The sequence below is a fragment of the Episyrphus balteatus genome, chromosome 2, assembly GCF_945859705.1.
Source record: "Episyrphus balteatus chromosome 2, idEpiBalt1.1, whole genome shotgun sequence".
In the NCBI taxonomy this organism is placed as follows: Eukaryota; Metazoa; Arthropoda; class Insecta; order Diptera; family Syrphidae; genus Episyrphus; species Episyrphus balteatus.
In genome coordinates, this window is record NC_079135.1 from 64,205,092 (window position 1) to 64,227,611 (window position 22,520).

Consider the following 22,520-nt stretch of genomic DNA (forward strand, 5'->3'; position numbering starts at 1 on the left):
AGGTAGAGCAGACCTTAAATCTCCTGGCACAAGCAAATACAAAATCGCTTATAATATCTTGCCCCTAGCAAAATGCCATTCGGGCTTTTTCATTTTGATCCCTTATTCTCTGTTTTATTCAATATTTATAATATAACTTTAGAAAATGTTTAAGATCATAAGTATTTTAAATCTTACCTTTAAATAAAAGACTCACATGTCACATTGTGTATCTACTTACATAAATGGACATTATCATAAATCACCGTCAGAAGAAAACACAATATAATTTTATTAGCTTATTCTTTTAATTCATTTCACCGAGTATGGAAGCAAAACTACTTAAACAATTATTGCTTTTCATGAATGTGGAAAATTTATTTTCTCACCAACCAAAATAAACATTTTTGATTTAATTTGCAAATATGTATATTATATGAAAAAATTTTTATTAGAAAATTCAATTTTTCAACATAATTTAAAAAAGTTATTTAAAATTGATTTAGTTTGATTTATTTAGAATTAAATCAAACCATTGACTCCGTGCTTCTTTGCTTCGGATAATATGCACATTTTATACGCCTCAGCAGCCTCGCAACTATAAATATATTAAATTGGAAGAAAACATTTTTTAAAGGTATGCTTTTTTTTTCAATTTTTGTTTGTTTTCCTTTTTCAGAATTCGAAAAATTGGTTTGAAATTTTCCCATAGGTAAATTGGGTGTGACATGGGACAATGAATTTTTGTAGAACTTAACCAAATTTTAAAAATATGAAAAACAATTTTCGATATTTCCATCGTTTTCGGATAAAGATTAATTAAATGCAAAAATTAAAATTCCAGAAAACCAATGGAGCGAGTTCTAAAAATTAAGGAGTTAATTCAATTATGTAAATGAACTTACTGATCATCGGGAATCGAAATAGCTTCACATGCATCTGCAACAGCGTGAGCAATTTTCATTTTCTCAGCATCTCCTTCTGTATGCATTTCAGCCATTTTTAGGGCATTTTCCTTATTCAACTTTCCATCAGGAGTAAGCTTGATAGAATTATAATTAATTGAAGCCTACCGATTTTCTTTTCAAATTACAAAATGTGCCTTACCACATTGACTTTTTTCATTAAGCATGCTCGAAGACATTTAACTTCCATATTTGTGGCAGGTAAATTTTTGATCATTTCATCGAACACAGCTTTGAACAGAAAAATTGAAACAGGATAATAGATTTTAAATAAAAATGTTATGCAAAATTACCATCAGTAGCTCCGATTTCTTTCAAACATTCATTTGATAACGTACGTACAGTTTCAACGGCTTCTTTTGATATTGCACCCTTTAAATAAAAAAATAAATAAACTTAAAGTTCAGTACGAAATCCACGACTTAACTTACCTTAACTGCAGCTGCTAAAGTGCATAAAACTATGAAACTTATTAATTTCATTTTTAATATTCTTTTCTTTTAGGAATTTATCTTAAACTCAAACAAAAAATTCAAAAAAGTGATGGTTATTTGACAGCATGTGTTGGCTTTTATACATTTTTATTTTTATGTTTTTACTTGGTCAAACATTTTGTCAAGCTTTAAATTACATACAGACTAACATTTGCGTTGATGTGGAAAATTACAGGGTTAGTATAGAGATCTCAATGGAATATGGTCACGGAACTTCGAAATTAGACTATGTACTATTTAAATGAAGCAAAAAAATTGCAATTTGCTTGAAAGAAGAGAATTGGCTAGCCATAGTCATTACAAACTTTAGGTTGTTATTTAAAGGGCGTTTTAAATTTCAAGGTAGAAGCTGTGACTTTGTTAAGAAATTATAATTGTTATATTCATATTTCTTTTGTATAGGTAAAGTATGTATGTATGAAGTGTAAATACAAGAGTCTTTGAGGATGGTTTCCTACATGTTTTGTTACATATTAAATTCACATGATACATTATTTAAAGGTATTTTTTATCACTTGATAAAATGAAATCAGAATCAAAATTATCATCATCATATGGAAAAAGATATCTCAATTTGATTGGTATACCTGGTACCTATGTTTTCAAATAACTTTAAGTAATATATTAATGTTAAAGTTGTCAGAAAACCTTAAAATTTAAAATTACTCCTTTCTATAAACCACCTCTGCCGTTCTACGAACTTTCAATATTCTATGAAAATCAAAAGTTCTTTTTATTAGGAAATTTCAAATTTTGTCCTTTGTAGGTACAAATTACTTGATCTTACATTCTATTAATTTTTATTGCGATTCTGGAACCACAATATTTCAGAAACTACTCGCCCTTACACTGAGGGTAAAAATAAATTGAAGTTGAAACATCGTTGTTTCAAAGATGAACTACTTTGATTTATGTGACTTTGAGATACGAAACCATCAAAAATTAAACTTTTTTCCACGTTGATTTTAAAATGTTCATCTTCAACGCAAAATCATTCCGAATAATAGTTAAATCAATGTGGTTTTCATTGATTTTACGTAGTTTTATGGTGGCTTTTCCCTCAGTGTAGTCGATGAAATGTGTTTACGTTTAGGTGGAGATTTTTGGCTATCTCAGCAATAAGTGGCCCAATATATCAAAATAACTCTTGTATTGAGTACTACCAACGCACAAGGACAGCCATAAAGATTTTTGATGAAAGTAGCACCAATATATGCAAGCACACTTTTTGAAATATATTTTTTTAGCAATAAAAACTTAAATTAAAATGAAAAACAATGTAAAAAGATAGGATTTTTTCAATCTTGTATAAAAGTCCAAAAAGCGTGTCGTTTCTGTAAAGGAAGTTCAGGTAGTTCTGATTTTTGATAGTGATGAACTTTTCAAGTTTTTGGAACGTCGAACTCAACATTGTCAAAAATGCATAACATGTTGAAAAACAACTGAATTTTTCTTTAAAGTCAGAATAGGAAATAAAAGTATAGAATTTGAATTTTTTTTAAATTTTTAACCAAAATAATATTGTGAAGTGTTACAAAATAGTAAATGCCTTATTCTTATAGTTCCATAACAAAAACAAATCTTTAAAAATAATTTAAACCAAAATATACATCTCTTAGTTTAAGTTGGTTCGAGTGCAAAAATAACACTTTGAAACCTAAATTCAATTAGAGAACTTTTCATGCTCAATATGAAAAGTTCTGTTATTTTGTCAAAATTTCTGCTACACCATCTTAAAGAATGGACTTTTTATAACATCAATATTTTAGTCTATGGCCTACTACGGAACCACTGTGCAACGATGTAAATTTCATGATTTTATCGCAAAGCGCACAATTGAACTCTTTTTTAATGCTAAGCCGCCTCACTGATAGTATTAATAGGTTTAATAATTGCTTAATTAATTTTTTTAATTGATTTTAAAAAGCATAACACAAAAGCTACATCATAACAATCCATTCCTAATTAAAAACGCTAAAGGAAAATTTAATTTTACTGGTTTTAAGTTAGCTTAATATGAACAGTAAATAGAAACATTAATCATCATGATATAAATTACTATTCAAAATTGCAAGCATTCTCATAATTTATTTAAATTTAATTTATTTTTGATTTGTTATAATACATTCCAACCGACATGAACGCCCGCATATTTCCTTCACCACGAAACAAACAGCACTACGATTATTATTATAACCAGATCAAGGTGCTATCCCATAAAATGGGCATCATCATTTTTAGCATCAACGTGGAACTGGAAGCGCACACTGTTGTACTATACAAGGAAATAAAAACCCACGAAACACCACCTCGAAAACAACTTGCAACTGCAATTGGAAATTCAAGGATAACTTTCACCCTGACTACGTGCAAATAACAAGTGAACGCATAAATTATCCTTCCACACTGCCACATTTCGTGAATGGGAATTAGAATGTTTTCACTTTGGCACAGGAGTACCAGGATGTGGACCGCCTGCCTGCCTCTCTAGTGAATGCAATTCCGTAGTTTTATTGCATTTTTTTATACTTTTAATGTAGGTAACTTAAAGATAACTTATTGATACATAGTTTTTTTTTTTTTAATTTCAATTTAATGTTAAAAGTCATGTACTCAGTTTCTTCTATACATCAAATCTACAATGTTAGAATGAAATTATTACAAGTATGTAGCATTAGCCGTGTTTTATTTTCCCTGTTATTTAGATCAGATCATTGTATTTACAAGCGTTACAATAACAAAACAAAATCCTACTTTTGTTGTAAAGCAAATAAAAACAATGACCTGATCTGGATCACGATTAAAATTAAAACCGGCTATTGATGTAATTTATGCAAAACTTTGTATAAAGGTACCCAAATACCTGGACTCAAAATCAAAAGCTGGATTTGTTTATTAGTCATTCTGAACCACAAAATATAAAAAAGACCTTCTATTCTATTATGTTTTCATAATGATTTAAAACTACAATCATGGACTAAAGTTCTTAATCAATTTTTTGGATGGTGATTTTTTGAAGTTATATTTCACTATTGTTCTAACTCAGTAAATTTGTTTGAGGAAAATTCTATGGGGTTGGTATTAACAGCATAAGTTCATTTTTTTCGAAATTGAGTGAAGTATACAGAACTATTAAAAAAAAAAATGGCATAACTCTAACTTGTGCTGTTTTGAACAAGCAGGGCCGTCTTTAGGAGGGGGGGGGGCAGCCTGGGCCGTCGCCCAGAGGCCAAGAATTGAGGGGCGCCGCAGCGCCGGTAGTGCTTAAACCGGCACTGTGAACAAGCAAACATTCTTAAACTTTTGTTTGGTCAAAACAACACAACTCAGTTCCTTTACTTTTTTTTATCAATGACGGAAATGACGGGAAATATTTTAATCGATTGATTCGTTTAAAAAAACAAAAGTAAATAGCGGTATGTCCGAAAAATTTAAATTCTTTAAAGAAAACTAATTCCAATATTGGCACTAAGGACACAACTCGAAATAATCTTATTCTTGTTTGGCCAAAACAACATATCTCACTAAAAACATAATAAATACGCTTAAAAATTAAATTTTGTTACCTTATTTGTGTAAATATTATTATTTAAAAAAAAATTGCATCCCAATATATTTTTATTAAATAAAACTGGATTTGCAGGAATTTTTCTAACTTTAAAATGCATTTATCTCAAAAGGGCGATTTTGAACTTATGTTGTTAATACCAAACTCCATAGAATTACAGATGATGATGAACTGTGAATGTATACAGCTTCAACAATAGTGCAATGAGGCGCACATTGACTCGTTTGCATTTTAAAAATTGCATAAATTTTTCACATTGTGCTACAATACCGATTTCTTAGTTATCTTTACCTTTAAAGTAAAATTCCTTAACCAAAAAACTTAATCAGGTATATCTACTATTGATTATACAATTGAATTGGTCATTTCAAAAACGACTAACACTTAAAATGTTATAATGAAGACATTAGGTGTTGTTGAACTGTTTACGAAACGGTTTATTTGAATTATAACTCTATCGAAAGGCTATATTTTTGGACCTCAGCCCTCATTTCTGCCTTATTATTTAATTTTTGAATTCTAGTTTTATTTTTTTCATTTGATATTTAGCATATACTTAGACTAGAACAAGTTTTTGCCCATTAATTCCGATTTTGGCCTGTAAAATGCAAATTTTTTCAAAAAGCTTTATACAACTTTACTAGGTCCTAAGAAAAGTACATTATATTCGTACCTATATTTAATTTTTTTTTAAACATTGTTACTTTGAAGTCAAAGAGTTGTTGGTTGCGTTTTGCATCTAGCCCTTAAGGTAAAAGAATATTAATACAAGCCCAATATCTTTTTACATGGTGGTCGAATCATTTTTGTTTTGGGTTTTTCGTTAGTCGTTAAAAAATAACTTAATATTAGTAGGTAAGAATGCTTAGATATTATTATAATTATATAATTATAATTATAAAATAATAAAAGTTCGCCTTTTTAAATAGAATAATTAGTTAGCCCAACAATTTATCTTAATGCTAATCAAGCTTCCATCCTAAGATAAAAATCAATTTAATTTAATAATTAATATTTTTACTTATAGAACATTCTTTGAATGATAAGTTACATTACAATTACAAACGAGAGCAAGATTGTACAACCTAGTCTTGTATTCGATTACTCCGACAGGAGCGTAAGATATTATTATTCAAGATAGCAAACGCAAAGGTAACCCAAGCAAAACAAGTGTAAAATATTTTGGTGCAACTGCACAACATCAGGATGCAATTGCTTAGAAATGCAAGGTGAAGAAGAAGTAAAAACAACAGGACTTGTAGAGGTGTGTGGTATTTTATATTGTTTCGGTTACTGTGCTCCCCAGTGATGTTGATATTGGTTTGCCCAGAAAATGGGGATTTCTTCTAATCCTTAATAAGGTTTTGGATGGATAAATATAAATATTTGCTAGTGTTGCTTTTTATTTTAACTGAGGCGATAATGGATGGTAGTATGCATGGGGATGAACACGCCCTTAGAACCTCGAATGGGAACTTAATTAAATTTAAAACTTTTCTAGTTATCAATGAGTTTAAGAGTCATATTGAACGTTTTACTAAGGGTTAGTTAAACAAGTTGAGAAATGCTTATAACCTTTTACTCCCCTTTTTGTACTATTGGAACTTTCTTTCTTTTAGATATGATGGTTATATATACTAAATGGATTTCAAAATGCATATACATACCTACTTTTTGTTTATATTTTTTGTTGTATGAAATTCCTTTTTCTATTTTTTTTAAGTAGTTTTCTTTTGTTTGCCTCGCATAACCCTCTCAACTCTCCTAGCGTTACAGCATAAAGTTCATCATTGTCCTTCAGATTTATTGCACTTGTATTTAATTTTTCGTTCAAATTTAAATAACAATGTATTTATCTAAGTGAAACTTTTCAAGTAACTCAATTTACATAACCTCTTGCAACTACACTTGTGCCTTTCTACTTGTATTTTGTCACAACACGTAACACCCGATTTCTGCATGGTGTGAAAATATTCTAATATTCGCAATAATAAACAGAGTTTCGCTCGCGAGTAAAGAGAAAATGTCACGAATGTGTCAGCATACAGATTACTGTCGTAAAAAACCTGTCATCTGCCAGCAAATTTTCATATTTACTGAAGGGAATAACATATACGTTACGTACAACACAAAGTACTTCAAAAACTCTTGCCGCCTTGCACGTTCATATGGAGGACAAAACAAACAGAACTTTTACCGAAGAAATAAAATTCGTTTCATTCCCTTTTGTTAAAATAAATAGGCTTGCTTTTAACTTTGATACTATGCTGGGTTTTCACTTATAATGTCAAATGCTTGTGCCTCTTATCTCTGATAGCAGATTGACTTATGTTGTGGGTGGATGTTATTGCGTAGGCAAATACGTAAATTCGTGGCTTTGAAATGTATTTAAATAAAGCTCAAACAAAAAGTGTAAGGACAGATATATACCTCTCCAATTCAATTTTAACATGTTCATTCAAATTTCAAAGGAAAATAACTAAAAGTAACCTAACCTATATCTATTGAAAATAACTTTATTAGATCTCATTTAGAGGCAATGTGTTGAAGGTTTTAAAGGAGAGAATACTTGGGCCGGTACTTAGAATGCCACGGTTTATGCCTGATTTACAATATAGCGAAAAGACGAGACGAGATTTTTTCTTGGTCATTTAAGTCGTAAGCCATTTGGTAATGTTAAGATTATTTTTGGTAAACTCTCTATTTTTAACAGGAAATATAGAATGTGTGTAAAAAGAAGGAAATTATTTGGCCAAACATCGAAAACTAAATATCAATTTTACTCTCGCAATGCTCTCGTCTCGTCGTCTCGCAATATTGTGAATCAGGCATGAAAGAAGACAATTTAAGAATTCGAATGTCTAATTTAATTTTATTTTTTTCTATACAGTTCATCTCTATAGATACCTTAAAATTGATGAACAGGTGGCGGGTATCGATTTATTGTTCCTGGGTTTTTCCCAAAACTTAACCATTAAGCGGTTTAAAAATAGATTGTGGCCGATTCTCGGGCCTACCCGATATGCACTCAAAACTCATAAAAATCATTCCAAGAAAAATAAAAAAAAAATTGTTTGGACCACCTTAGGTGTATGGAAAATAAATTTTGGGCGATTTTCAGACCTGCCCGATGCGCACATAAAATCACGATAGCCCCTTTGACATTACTTGCCAAAAGTAAATTTTTGATCCACCGCCGAAAAAGAAGTACCTTTAACTTCAAACAAAATTTGTACAGCCGTTTCGGAGGAGTTTATATATTACAAGATGTAAATAAAATGCACGACTGGGTCCCACGTACTTGCTCTTGCAGTTCAAAGCGCTTTTATGTTAGTTATTACTTGTAGATTTAATGAGCTGGCTTTATATAAATTTTTTTAAAAATTTGATATTGGGCAAGACCCGACATTTAGTGCAAAATCGTTATAGCGCTTTTTGTGTTATTTGGTATAACATGAAAAATATGTATGGCAGTTACACTTTCTAAGCGAGATATTAAAAAAAACGCAACTTTCAAAATTCCATAAAAATCATCTGTACCAAATGTGAAGAAAGTCCGTCTACCCGTTTAGGCTGTGGAAATGAGTAGAGATGGACGCATTGACGCACAAACGGACGGACGAAATTCGAGATCCACTTTTTCGGACTTCTCCATCATCCTAATGTTGGTTTTGATTATAACCTCAAATATTTTTTTCCACACCAAACCAATACTTGCCCTAAAGTCTACTATAGAGTAAGTAAAAAAGTATGAAAATAATATTTTTTAATTGCTAAAACACTATTTTAAATGATCTCCAACTGAAGTAGGTATACCATTTGATTACTTATGCATATAACAAAGCATTTTTGGAGCCGTTTAAAAAAAATAATTGTTTGTATGCAAGAATTTTTTAAAAAATTTTAATTAAAAGTTTAGTATGCCATTAAAGAAACTTTCTTCCCACATATTCAAATAAAATTTGTATGTAAACTTATTTATCCATTTTGAAAAAAATTGCAAAAACAATAGAATTGTTATATTTTAAAAAAATCCAAAATTGACTCTTTTGAATTTTTTTGTTTGTTAATTTTTAAATTAAGCCTACTGAAATGTTTAAGAATAAAACTTTTCGTTGAAATTGGTGGAGTGGCTTACTAGAAAATCAGAAATCAAGGCAGGCACCGTTAATATCGATCCAAAAAATATTTTTTTTATACCAAAAGTGGGACCTTGTATGCCACAGTATATGCATATTTTGTAATCAACATCGTCAGAGCCCTTTTTGAGAAAACAATCTTATCTATTTTTGTCATAGGGCAAGTACCGTTTGTTAGTTGCCTCTAAGGAATCATATTAAACTCATAACTACCAGATTTGAAGAAAATCGCTTTAGTATTTAAGGTTGTACATGTAGATATAGATAGACAGACAGAATCTCGGGACCCACTTTTTTTTTGCATTCTCTACCATCGTTATCGTTACGAATCCTAAACTTGCTAAACCATCGCAAGTAAAAATCAATCACTTCAACTAAATCAAATTAATATCTTAGTTGAAACCGTCAAAAGAACTCATTTCAATTAAGAAAATAGATCGAAACAAAAAAATGTGTGTGAAAACTAAACAATTTCGTTATTCAAGCTGCGTAGTGTGCAACGAAAAGTATTTATAGAGAAATTTTTCGTTCACGATTTCGTGTGCTATTCTTGTGTGAGAATTTTTGCTTTACTTCAGCAACATACATTCTAGACTTTAGGAATATATCCCTATTCTTAAAATAAGAGTTTACAACTCATGGTTTTAAAATTGTATCACATATGTAACCGCATGCCATTGGAGTACGATAAAAATGAAGAATTTCTCATTGTAGACACGATTTAAAAGAAAAGGACGATTTCCCCTACTAAACTTTGAAATTTATCCAATATTTTAATGTGTGTCATGTTTTATTCAAATTTCGTTCACAATGTTTTTAAAACCTCTCGTTTTGAAAAGAAAAAAATTAGAATCTCCTTAATAAAAAATCGTTGAGCAGCTACATCAATGAACATGTACAGATATAACAAAAAAGATGCGTGTGCACGTGTTCAATGAACTAGTGATTGACAGGCTTCTTGTTTTGATTTTACTTGTTTTTATATACAGGGTATTTTTTCAACCTCATAAATCATTAAGAATTCTATTCCTTTTCATGTTTTTACAGATCAAGAACTATTTATTAGCGAAGTGCAATTAGTTTTTTGTGTTTACATTTCATTTTATATATATAAACATAGTCTTCTTTTTGAAAGATGCATTGCGTTCATCGATATTGTAACAGTTTCAATCCTTCGAAATTTAAGATTCATCAATCTCTGCAAAATAAGTATTTGTTGCAGCGATAATTTCACCATTTTTCGGGAAAAATAAAAAATTACTGCAAGCCAAGTCAAAAGAAAAGGCTTGATGAAGGACTAGTTCATAGGGCAATTCAAAAACATTACGACCCAAATTTGTTTTAGATCACTTTAAAGCAAAAGGCTGGGGGGGGTCCCCGGAACTTGATTTTTTGGACATACCTATACCTACAGTTATGAATGATACCTTTAATTTTTAAATTAAGTTGATTCAATCAATAGTTTTTGAAATAATCGTTTGAGATAATAAAAATTTGGGAAAAAAAGGTAAAAAAATTACATTCAATATAATTTTTGTATGGACAGTGGATCAATACAAAATTTTCTTATAAAATAAACTGCCTAAATTGATTTTTAATCCAACGCTGAAAACTATATGTTCCTATGCCATCTAGTTTTTGAGAAAATTGAAAAATAAGAAAACTATTTTTTTTTTAAATGAAATTTTATTGCACGTGTTTTAATGATGTTATTGTCAATAGGGGGTGTAGTTCCTTTTCTTGCGAAGGGAACTTTTAGTTAAAACGCTTTTGACATTGGCGCCTGGCTGGCAACTTTACATATCCTAAGCGGAGTAACGAAGTTGCGTGAGCGGGAGAGAGAACCCAAAAAGTAAAGTTTAAATTCTGAGAACCGCGAAGTGGGCTAGGCAAAGTACTTTTTAGATAATAAAAGCTATTGACCTTGGCACCTGCCTGGCGAGGTATCTAATGTTTTTCCTGGAAGTACAAAAAGCTCTCAACTTACTCTATGTATAAAATATCAAAGACCTTTTTAATGGTGGCAATGTGATGCCAAATTTATCGAAAACAGTCAAAAAATCTGATAAAAAAGTAGTTTTCGTGTTTTTCAATTTTCTTAAGAACTATTAGGCATAGAAACATATGGTTTTCAGTTTTTGATGAGGAATCAATTAATTCAGTTTATTTTATCAACCAATTTCGTATTGACATCCACAGTCTTAATACAAATAGTGCGTTTTGTTAAGTTTTTTTTTCACAATTTTTGATTTTGAATGCGATTATTTCAAAAACTTAATTTGAAAATTTAAATAAAGTGTAGAATTCTGGCCTTTGAAAAAGGTATCTTTTATAGTTGTAAATGTTGCCATTGTTTTTAAATATTTTTTTATCATTTTAAGTTTTTTTTTAGAAAATTGCCTCTCCCTCCTAAACGGGGGGAGATAGACCCCTCCCTCACATAATAAAAAAAATGCTAGTAGATATTTGACTGTTCTACAAAAATCCGTTACTATTTTTCACTGCCTTAGTTATCGTACTCTTCTCGCCCTTCGGGACTAGATGTTTATTAGAATGATGTATCACGATATTTATAAAATTGATACTAAAACCGTCCCTGTGAGCTTAATATTTATTCTAACAAAAAAATATCAGACTATAGATTAAGTTGCAGTTTGTCACAGGTTGTAATTTTCAATGGTGAGTTGTCCTGATAATAAAGCATTCGACTAATGAAAGTAAAAGAAGGCTGGGTCGATCCCCACTTGCTTTTTTTTTTTTATTACAACGCTTTTTTTAAGTTAAAACTATTGTTTTTCTTTAAAAATTACTTCAAATTAACGCCAGCCTACTTTGATTTTAAAATTATCTTCTTCGGCCCAAAATCGTTTAAAAAAAAGTCGTTTTAAAGTGGTTTTGTTGACTTTAATTTTTCATTCTCTCAGTGTACAGTACTCCTTGCAAGGATGTATGATAACTTCTTCGTAAGCAATGAATAACTGAATTCCTTTCGAGTATGTCACCTTACTTTCAAGGGAAATTTTGACTGAAACTTATAAAATTTATTAAAACAGCAAGTAAAAAGTAACAATTCTTATGCCCTTTAATTGTTTTTACCAGTTCAACTTGGGGCACCCTCTGTGTACAAAGAAAGTGATAAAACTTGCAACGGTGCATGATATGGAAACTTTAGATTCTCTTCTCATCTACCAAATACACTTCAGACCCCGTGTCACAGTTTATTGAATATTGAACAATGAGTGCTTGAAAATAAGGACAAATGTGTTTTTGGCTGTAAAGTGTAAATAGTACTTATTTCAAGAAAGAAAAAGTACCTACCTATACATATATTTCCTTTACCAAAACATATTTGTTTCTTCATCATTCGGAAAGAAAACTTGACAGATAGAACAGAGTGGGTGAAAACTGAACACAGAACATCACAATTGAATTGAAAAAGACGTTTTGGAATGCAGCATTAAACGTCAAAATAAAAAAACAAAAAAAAAACAGAAAAACATCAGTGGCTCACGTTTCTGGCTCTAGAAATTAAATCAAAACGAGAGGAATGATAAACATTTGGAGAGAATAACAAATGAAACAAAGCCATAGATGAAAAATCTAGAAGTTGAGTTTTGGAAGGAACGATAACACGTTTTATCGATGGCTTACCAAAATGCTTTCTCTGTGTAAGCCAAATACTTTTAGAAGCTATAAATCATTGGTTTCTACTCATGAATAACCAGTATATGTACTCTTAGGCTTTGTTATAGATGATACGAGGGATGAGATCTCAGCGTATAGGATTGTCCTATGAACTAATATGTGATTTATGTGAGAAGCATGTTGGCAGCATTCTTTTCAATGCTTTTAGCTTTCAAAACTTTACGATTTATCTTATTATGTCCATTTAAGGTGTGAAAACAGAACGTATGTTATGTAGATTAGGTAGAATGTGGGTTAATTGAACGTCAGAAGTGCTTAATAGAATTGAAAATTAACAAAAATAAATGGCTTTTTTTGAAATGTTGGATATCTTTTGACAGACAAAACAAATTTTCCAAAATAAGACATTGATATCTTAAGCATCTTAACTTTTAGTTGTTTAATTCGAAAATGTTATGAAACACCTAAATGTAAAATAGTTTGATTTACACACATATAAGGTAGATACAAAAGAACATTTTTTAAAAAACTCGAATGCAAAAAAGAGCACGAAAATTGTTTTTGAAACCAATCTCTAAGATCCTACATAAATTTTATAAGTTTTCCTCCGGAAAAAATTGAAAAAAAAACAGTTGAGTTTTGTTTGCAAACAGGAACTAATCAATTGATAGTTAAATTTAAAATTATTTAATGTCCGTTAGGGTACTTCCTGGGTTAAAATAGGAAAACTGTCAATTTTTTTATGGGGATAAATTCATGTCAAAAACTACACAAAATAAAAAAAAAATAATTGAACGCAATGAGCAAAAATGTCGGCTACTTTTTATTTTTATTTCTAAATAAATCACTTTTTTATCAGTTTTCTATTTTTATTTATTTGAAAATATTTAAATATGAAATGATTCACTTTTTGCAAGAGTAAAACATAGCGAAGAATATTAATTGAGCATGCAAAATGAATTTTGGCAAAACTTATATTTTATGTGTTAGGTATACCTTTATTTCCGAAACAATTTTTTTTTCCATGATAGCTTTTTTTGACAAACTTGGGCTCAAAATTTGAACATTTGTTTATTTTTATGTGTCTTCGAAGGCAGCATAGCAGCAAAATAGGTTTCTTTTGAATTCTTTTATTTAAAAATAATGTCTTCTTATTTGATTATTCAAAAAGTGAATATTTTCTTGCGAACATGAGATTTTTTTAGATTTTTGACATAATTTATAGAATATCCAAATAAAAATAGAAACAAAAAAATTAGCCTATAAGCACTAATTCCAAGATTATACCAGGATGTTTTTTAGTGCATATCCCAAAATGTCCCCTTTTCTCAAAAAATACCAATTTTTCATTGATATGAATGTTTTTCATTGCATTGTTTTGATTCTTAATGATAATGGATATGAAAATCTTCATACAAATTTTGGTCCCTCTACCATAAATTTTAAGGGTTTTTCGGTAGTAAGTTTGCAACTGTTATAAAAATATGGGTTGACAGATGAAAAACAGGTATAACTTTTTTCAGAGACGTCAGATTGTCTTGATTTTAGATTTTAGATTTAGATTTAGATTGGCATCGGCATTAAAAAATACCTCGAAGACATGTATCATATGTGTATATAATATCTACCATTGTCTATTATTGCTAATTTTGAAAATCTCCTTTCGCGCTTTGACCTTGAAAATCGCGACTTGCGGACATTAGATTTTTCTAGACTTTTGAGGTATGTTATAGAATGCCAAAACAAAGGTATTGAGCAAAAAAATTTCTATTAGCATTCATTCCGAGGTGAAACCCTTATTTGACTGGATTAAAACTCTTATCTTGATTTAGAGTTTTTCTTCTTATAAAACAAATCTTGTTTTATATTAGCTACTGCAACGAAGCGTTACATGCTATTTTACATTTCGCCATTCAATTCTTTCAAGAATGATGATAGTGATGATCGTCACCGCACGTTTTTGTACAAACAAACATAAAAATATTCTGATCTTTAATACTTATGACATGTTCATTCGTTTTTTTGAGTCAGTAATATATTTTAAGTGGAAAGAATTGAATGGCAAATTTCTTTTATCATTTTGACACTATTTTGTTCACAGTTTCATCATGAAAAATTATAATTTCTCTTTATTTTTACAAAACACACAATTATTCTGAATTCTTGTATGAAATATGTGGGTTTTCTCTTTTCATCAGGTTTAAATGTAAGTTCCTCATATTCCTTTTCACTTTTATTGGTTTTGAACATGATTACATTATCCTTACACTATCGTCAATAGTTTATCTTAGTTGTCTCGGTTCTAAAGAAATGTATTAACTAATATACATAGTATAGTACATTCCCATAATATAGTACATTCCCATTTTACTGCCAAAGTTATCCCGTTTCTTCCTTGCTTGAATTTTAAGTAAATTAAAAGACCTACTTATGAAAATATGTAATACAATAACAATATTTTTGCAAGCCATTTAGTTTCTTCTTTATTAATTTTTACTAACTTTGTTATTAAAAAATCAACAAATTCTAGTGTTCACTGCGGCGTATACGTGATTTTTTTTTTAAAGTTTTTTTTTTAAACTATTTTGGACCTTATTCTTTTATATAAGTAAAATTGTCTGAACATATTTAGTAACGGTTTATATAATAACTGATTTCCTTCTTTCAAGACCTGTTTAAATGTTTTCGATATCTTTTTTACTGCCTGAGATATCTTGAGTTGTTTGGCATGGTATATCTACCATATAAATTATACCGTCACTATCTTCTTTATGATATATGAAGCCGAATTCACTTACTACATTTTAAGATATCTCGGGAAATAAAAAAGATATCGAAAAGATTTAAACAGGTCTTGAAAGAAGGAAAATAGTTCTAATGCATTTGAGTCATTATGGCCTTACAAAGAAACTTCTTTCGAAAAATGTTGTCGTGATTTCCACTATCTTAGAAGTCAAATTGAAGATTAACAAAAGTACTTGCTCATGATGTGCCTTTTCTTTCCAGAAGAAAGCAAAATTGTTATATAACATAATAACATAACATAGTAAAATAATAAAAACTTTTTATTCCTATAGTAATAGAAATATTAAGTGCCTAAAAATATAACACTTGCTCCAAAAATGTAACTATCTTAAATGTCTTAAATATTAATATTAGGATAAATACAGAACAGAAAGATAGAAAATCTTGTTGATAGATAGATGTAGTGTAGTGTCGTGACTGATTATCATTTGTCTTTTTCTATTTTAAGAAATTTATTTTGAAACAAAAACAGGCCACAAAACGTGTGTGCTTTATACTACAATTTGCTTTATTCTAAAAAAAAATATTTAATTTTTATAGTTTTTTATATCATTTCTGCCCCTTAAAAAAAAAAACAAAGTCCTCTTTTCATACAAAATTCGCTCGATAATGTTGCTGTCAAAATACTGTCTTGTGTTCCTTAGTAAGTTTTAATTCTTGATAATCCTATCATGAAGTCAAAAGCATTCCTTCGTCGTCACAATGAAACATAATTTCAATCCTAAAATGTAAATTCTCAAGTTTTAATTTAATTAAAAAACCGAAAGTGGATTTGAATGGTAGATACTACCAAAATCAAACAATTCAGCTGTAGGTATGTTTCCAATCGACTAAGGCCTCAAAAATCATCATGAAGCATTCATTTTCTCCAGAAAGCTTTAAGGGGATCTAGGAGTTATCATGCGCAGAGAAGATGAAAATTCATTGCAGCTTTTTCACCAATGAACAAGCCATACGCATCGACCAAGGACTCACCGAGAGACTACCTTACACCAATTTCCTAAATCAGTCACTGAACGACCGACGGTTCACTTGCAGTGTAAGGCAATACGTTTCACTCATAAAATTTGAAAAACTTAATCCGCCCGGCCCCATCCTTATCTCTACCATCGAATATTTTCTATATGTGTTTCCTGGGAGAAAAAAAAAATAATTGAAAATATTCAAACACAAGAATCTCATTCTCAAAGGATTAATTCTGTGTGAATATAAGAAGAAGTGCTTTAGCTGGTCTGCTCTCTGTGCGATGATAAGTTTTGGCATTCCAAGGATTGTGTATAGTTTGGTTATTTTGTTGTTTGTGTTTAATAGTGTGTGAATTGTCCTCGAAAAAAAGGACAAAAGAGCAAAATAAAAAGAAAAAAATGTAGAATATTTTACTAAACGAGTTTTGAAATTGAGTTTTTGCCTCCATGGCTGTACGAGTGTATTTTTAAAAGGATTCGTTTGTCCAACACCCACTTTATTCCCCTTATATGTTGGTATGAACGGTATACTATCGCACTGATACAGTTGACCCGGCGTTAAGTCATGTGTGGCGACGTCAGTGGTAGTGAAATTACGCTCTAAATTATTCACCGTGAAAAAAGGATTTCATTTTTGTGGTTTGGCGAGTCTGTTTGGATTTTCTTTTTTATTTATTTTTCCGTTCTCGTTCGCTCTGCATTTATACTTTTACCAGCAAAAATTGCACAAGGATAATAAAAGAAAAGCAGCAAAAAAGTTTCTTCTAATGATACAGTATACATTATATGTGTGGATATTTATTGTTCTTGTTAAGGATACCTTACCTGGTATACACCAACCTTTCGTGTGTATGCCGATGACAGCCATGAGTGAATAAATAAATACTGGATTTTCACATCCCATCCAAGTAACATCAACAACAACACGACAGCGAAATTGTTGTTTACTTATAAAATAAGAAAAAGTGTCCTGTTTGTGTTGTTCTATGTTTCATGTGTTGTATATGTGTGTGGTGTATACGGAGAATAGATTGATTGCAGTGGCAATGTGATATGAATAATTTATTGCCACCAGGATGTGCGAATGTGAATGTCTTTTAAATATGCCACACGCATACCCGACTTAATGGGATTGCTTAGCAGAAATCGGAAAAAGGATACCTGTCCAAATGCCAAGTGAATTATGCGAGTTTTTGTATCTTTTATGTGATTTATCAATGATTAAAGCTCGGTTTGGTGGCTAAACGCTGTGAGGTTTATGTATGAAATTTTCTTCTTTGGCCCACCATCACTCACCATATTTTTCTCTGGCTAGGAATAATGAATGATAAATTGCGTGTGATTAGTTTTATCGCCAGCATTGTTGAGAAAATAAGTGTCAAGCCTTCAAAAGTAAACGTTTTTTGTGGAAAAAATTGAATAATATAAAGTTAAGGAGTGGATAAATATTTAACTCTGGATATAAATGAATATAAGATAGATAAATTCAACTGGATTTATTTAACAAAAATTTGGGTAAGTTTTTTCTTTTGTATTAAAGATACACATATTATTTCAAAACAATAGGTATTTTTTTTTCTGGACGAACTACTTTTTATAATTACTTGGTAAACAAAAATTTTTGTGAGATATGGGAATTTTGAAGTTCAAATAAACTGCAGAGAAATTTCAACCTTAATCTCAAAAGCTTATACATTAGTTTGAATCAAATAAATACATATGTTAACGCATATTATTAAACTTAAAAAGTCTGTCAGGCATATTTTCATTTTTTTTGTTTTGTATCTACCTACAGTAAAAAGTCTATTGGATTGGATAGAAACTTTAAATGGCTTTTATATAAATTCTTAATATAATATTCTATACTTTTAAAAATATTCTTTTAAGAATATAGAGTCTTTCGGAAAAGCTTTATTTTTATATTATAACAATTTTCCAAATTAGAATACTTCAACTAAGTATAAGAATTATCATTTATTCTGAAGAGGCAACGGAATGAAAAAGAGGATTTCTCTCCTGTTTCTAAAAATACGGCTAAAAAACATAACCAAACAATACCAATTTTTGTAAAAAAAAAATTGAAACCGTTTATTTAAAGACTAGTACTATTTACAGTGTTTTTATTTCATCTCGTACAGCTATTTATGTGTCTTTCGCATGACTCGAAAATATGGAGAAGTACAGCTACAAATAGTCTGAATTGAGTTCAAAACTTTTTTGTTGAATCCAAAACTTTCTTCACGTATTTTAGTCCTTATAACCCATTATTTTTTCATATCTGACCCAAGAAAAAAAAAACAATAAAATCGATTAGAATCACTCTAATTATACATTATGTGTACAAATAAAGAGTTGGTAATGGAAAGTGTTTTTAAAATTATCAATTTTAAGGAAAATATTTACATAAAACTATTGATGCTGGTTTACATTTCAAATCGTGTACAGATCATAAAATACCTAGTTAAATTTTTACTACATTTCCAACGATACGAAAAACTTAATAAATCTCAAGGATATGTTTCGGTACTATGTATTTCCAAGCCCTCACATTTCCTTAAAGAAATGTCAACAGTGAAAAATAATAATAATTTGTATAACGAATGAAACCACTGTGTCTTATATAAATATCTTACCCTTATTTTAATAGTTTTTTTTTTAAGATGATCGCATTGGTATACTTCTCGGGTCTATTTCTGCTCAGAATATAAGAAAGAATAGAAATACTACGCCGTATTACATGAACATACATTTTTCAGCTTAATCACCACTTTTCCTACTCTTGCACTGATTGATTTAAGGAGATTTTGAATATGCAATACAGGCTCGATGTTCAAATGGACCCACTTCTTTTTTTATTTTCCATCATCGTAAAGTAGATTTTGATCCAGCGTTCATTCCTACCTAATCCAACCAACACAATGACATCCGTCCCTGAACAAACTGAGTTGATATGCGGATTTAAAATTTAAAGCAATGACAACACCGGCCACAAAAAATAAAGCGGTCTGTACTTTTGCCCGAATCTGCCTATTTGTATGTATTTTGTTGCGCTAAATCAGAATTTGAAGTCAGTCAAAATTTTGAATAAAAACAAAACACTGCTAATTTTTTTAGTTTGAAATCTACTTAAAATAAAGGGCAAAACAGTAGAGCCGAATTTGAAAAAAAAATTGTAACGCGCGCCGCGCCGCCCCGGTTTGATTAGATGATCATAGTCCTGAGAATAAACCAAAGCAGAAGCAGAGCCATGTCGCGCTAAATCACCTAAAGACATAGAAAATTCATTAAAAAAAGTGGTTATCCATAAAGTCGGTTTACGGACGATAATTTTACATGATAACGTCATAAGAAAACAGGCTGCGTGATATTTGCACGGCATTTCATAAGTGGTGCAGAAAAATAATAAATACCGCTTTAAATGACCTCTTACAAAAAAACTAAGTATGCCATTTTATTACTTGTTTAAAAAGATATTTTTAGAAAAAAAATTTCGAAAATCGTTGGACCCGTTTTAAAAAAAATAATTTTTTATATATAAAAAATTTTTAACATTTTTCAAAAAAAAAGTTGGTATGCCATTTTGAAGAAATAATTAATTTACACATAAAAACTAAATTTCAAAACTTTTCATTGATTCGTTTTCAAAAAATTGAGTTTTCAAAAAAAATTTTGAAATATTTTTTAAAAATCCAAAAATGCATTTTTGGAAAATTTTCTAAAATTTTAATATAACCTTTACTTAAACACTTTTGTATAAAAAATTTCATTTAAATCGAGTTACTGTTGTACGAGATATTCAGAAACGAAAAAAACCATTCTATGACAGGTACCGTTAATAACGGTACAAAAAATATTTTTTTTATTTCAAAAGTTGGCTCTTATGTTAAGTACTACACACAAAAATTTTAATCAAAATCGTTAGAGCCGTTTTTGAAAAAAAATTAATTTTTCTATTTCCGTTATATGGCAGGTACCGTTAGTTTTGGTCATAAAGAAAAAATTTCAATTTCTCTTCTAGGGAATCACCTAAAACTGCCAACTACCAAGTTTGAAGAAAATCACTTCACTCGTTTAGGCTGCAGCTCCAGATAGAGACAGACAGACAGACAGACAGACAGACAGACAGACAGAATTGCCGGACCCACTTTTTTGGCATTCTCCATCATCGTAATGTCATGTAAAATTGTGATTTCCAGGTCTTCAAATACGTCAGAAAATTCAAAATGTACTTTTGATTTTTTTCATTTTTATATGCAAATTGCGATATTAGATTTACTGTTTCTCTCTATAACACAGAAGTAAGAAAAATGTAGTTAGGGCCTTTACGAGATTATGGGCAGTATAGTAAATTTAGTATCATTTTATGTTGCCTGAAAAAAAAATTTAAAATTTTTAAATCCACCCATGTCGATATTTCAAACTGAGATTAAGGTACTTCCCACACTGGATGCTGGTCTGATCATCGTCATGGGCAACAGATCTCCAAAGGTGTTTTGAGGTATTTCTGAAGTTTTTTTAATTTAAGATTGTGTAGCTTGTAGTTAATGTACCGTTATGTGTGTTATATCAAATGAAAGGTAATATAATCAGCATGCTCAATAAAGTTACATATTCTTATGTGCTCTAGATCAAAACATAGAACGTGTTGAAAAATAGAACTTTATTTCACCGTTATCTTAAAATTGTGAAAACGAAATTGATTCAAATTTTGCACAAAAAGAGTCCTAACTATTTTATCTATCTACAATATGAATATTTATTCATTTATCTGTTGAAGAAAAAAAGATTAAAAACGGTCAAAAAACTTGGGACAAAAAAACTTTTTTTTCGTTATTCGGTCAAAAATCATTTTAGAATACCAATTTTTTGCACATGCATGCGCATGGCCATAGCCTATATGGCCTTTAAGTTCTTGCTAAAAATAAAAAAAATACCTTATAATACCCCTAAAAAAGTGAATGTTTTTCAAAAATTTATTTTTTCAATACTATTGTCAACCTAACAATAGATTTATCTATCGATTAAAAACTACTTTAGGAGGCCAAAAAGCATTTTATCAACATAAAGATAGAGCCTTAATTATGATGAATTTTTGTCGGATACTCGGTTAATCACAAAGCACATAAGTCGCCTTTATTATGTTCAAAACAAAAGAGTGGGAGGGCTCGGCAAATAAGCGAAGTAGTTGAACTCTTTGATTGCATTCTAAAACGTTAAGCAACATTACGTATTATTTCTTTCGTATCGCGCTTAAATATCAAAAGTTATCAAAAATATGGAAGCTGCATGTATGTTCATTTTAGAAATACAGTTAAATAAAAAATAATGTGACCGAAAGTATTAAAATATAAAATTGCGGCTGTAGACTAATTTCTCATTAAAACCGATGTTTACTTAGACTTACAAAAAAAGTTCCGCTAGGTAGCGCTTTCTGTCTTTGATATTTGTATTAAGCCGTTATTTGTCCGTTATTATTGTGAATTTTGACAACTCAAACCAACTCATTGTGACACTATCTTATTTTATGTACAGGTCAGAGTAATCCAAGTCACTCAAAATTACATGTTAGAAAAATTGGTCTGATTTTAGTGACACAAAATGAAAATTTTATAAATTATCATCGTCAAATTGTGTCGAACGATTAACTAGTTATATATTGGACAATCATAGTGTTTATAAACAATAAAAAACAGTACTTTATAAATAAAATGTGTTTTCCATACCAGAAAGACCTCCAGTATCAAAACCAACACCGACATTGTCCTATGTAAGCTTATAGATTCCGATCCTGTGATTGCGTTCAAGAGGAGGCGCCACAATAAAAAATAAAAAAACAATTCGCTAAAGAGGTTTTGGAAATGCTGAAAGATTCTTCAATATAGAAAATCTGTGAATTTTATTTTTGATTCTCATGGATTTTCAAAATTTTTCATCATCAATAAAGTGAAATATATGAAATA

At 30.0% G+C, this 22,520-nt stretch overlaps 2 protein-coding genes across 3 annotated transcripts in view; one reads left to right on the forward strand and one right to left on the reverse strand.

Moving 5' to 3' along the window:
• LOC129912108 (nucleoside diphosphate kinase homolog 5) overlaps window positions 1-22,520 on the forward strand; it is a 123,079-nt gene that overhangs the window by 14,645 nt on the left and 85,914 nt on the right. The window contains exon 1 of one of the 2 annotated variants that reach the window (XR_008771746.1): window positions 16,268-18,075. The exons of the other annotated variant lie outside the window; for it this stretch is intronic. The gene's annotated coding sequence lies outside the window, so the exon portion shown is untranslated. Of the gene's footprint in view, window positions 1-16,267; window positions 18,076-22,520 lie in introns of those variants that run through there. 2 annotated transcript variants of the gene reach the window in all.
• On the reverse strand, window positions 410-1,494 carry LOC129912109 (general odorant-binding protein 28a-like). Its single transcript, XM_055990230.1, has 5 exons — window positions 1,376-1,494; window positions 1,238-1,316; window positions 1,087-1,175; window positions 885-1,021; window positions 410-577 (listed from the first exon to the last, which is right to left on the reverse strand). Exons 1-5 carry the CDS (start codon window positions 1,424-1,426, stop codon window positions 502-504), a joined length of 432 nt encoding a protein of 143 aa, XP_055846205.1. The 5' UTR covers window positions 1,427-1,494; the 3' UTR covers window positions 410-501.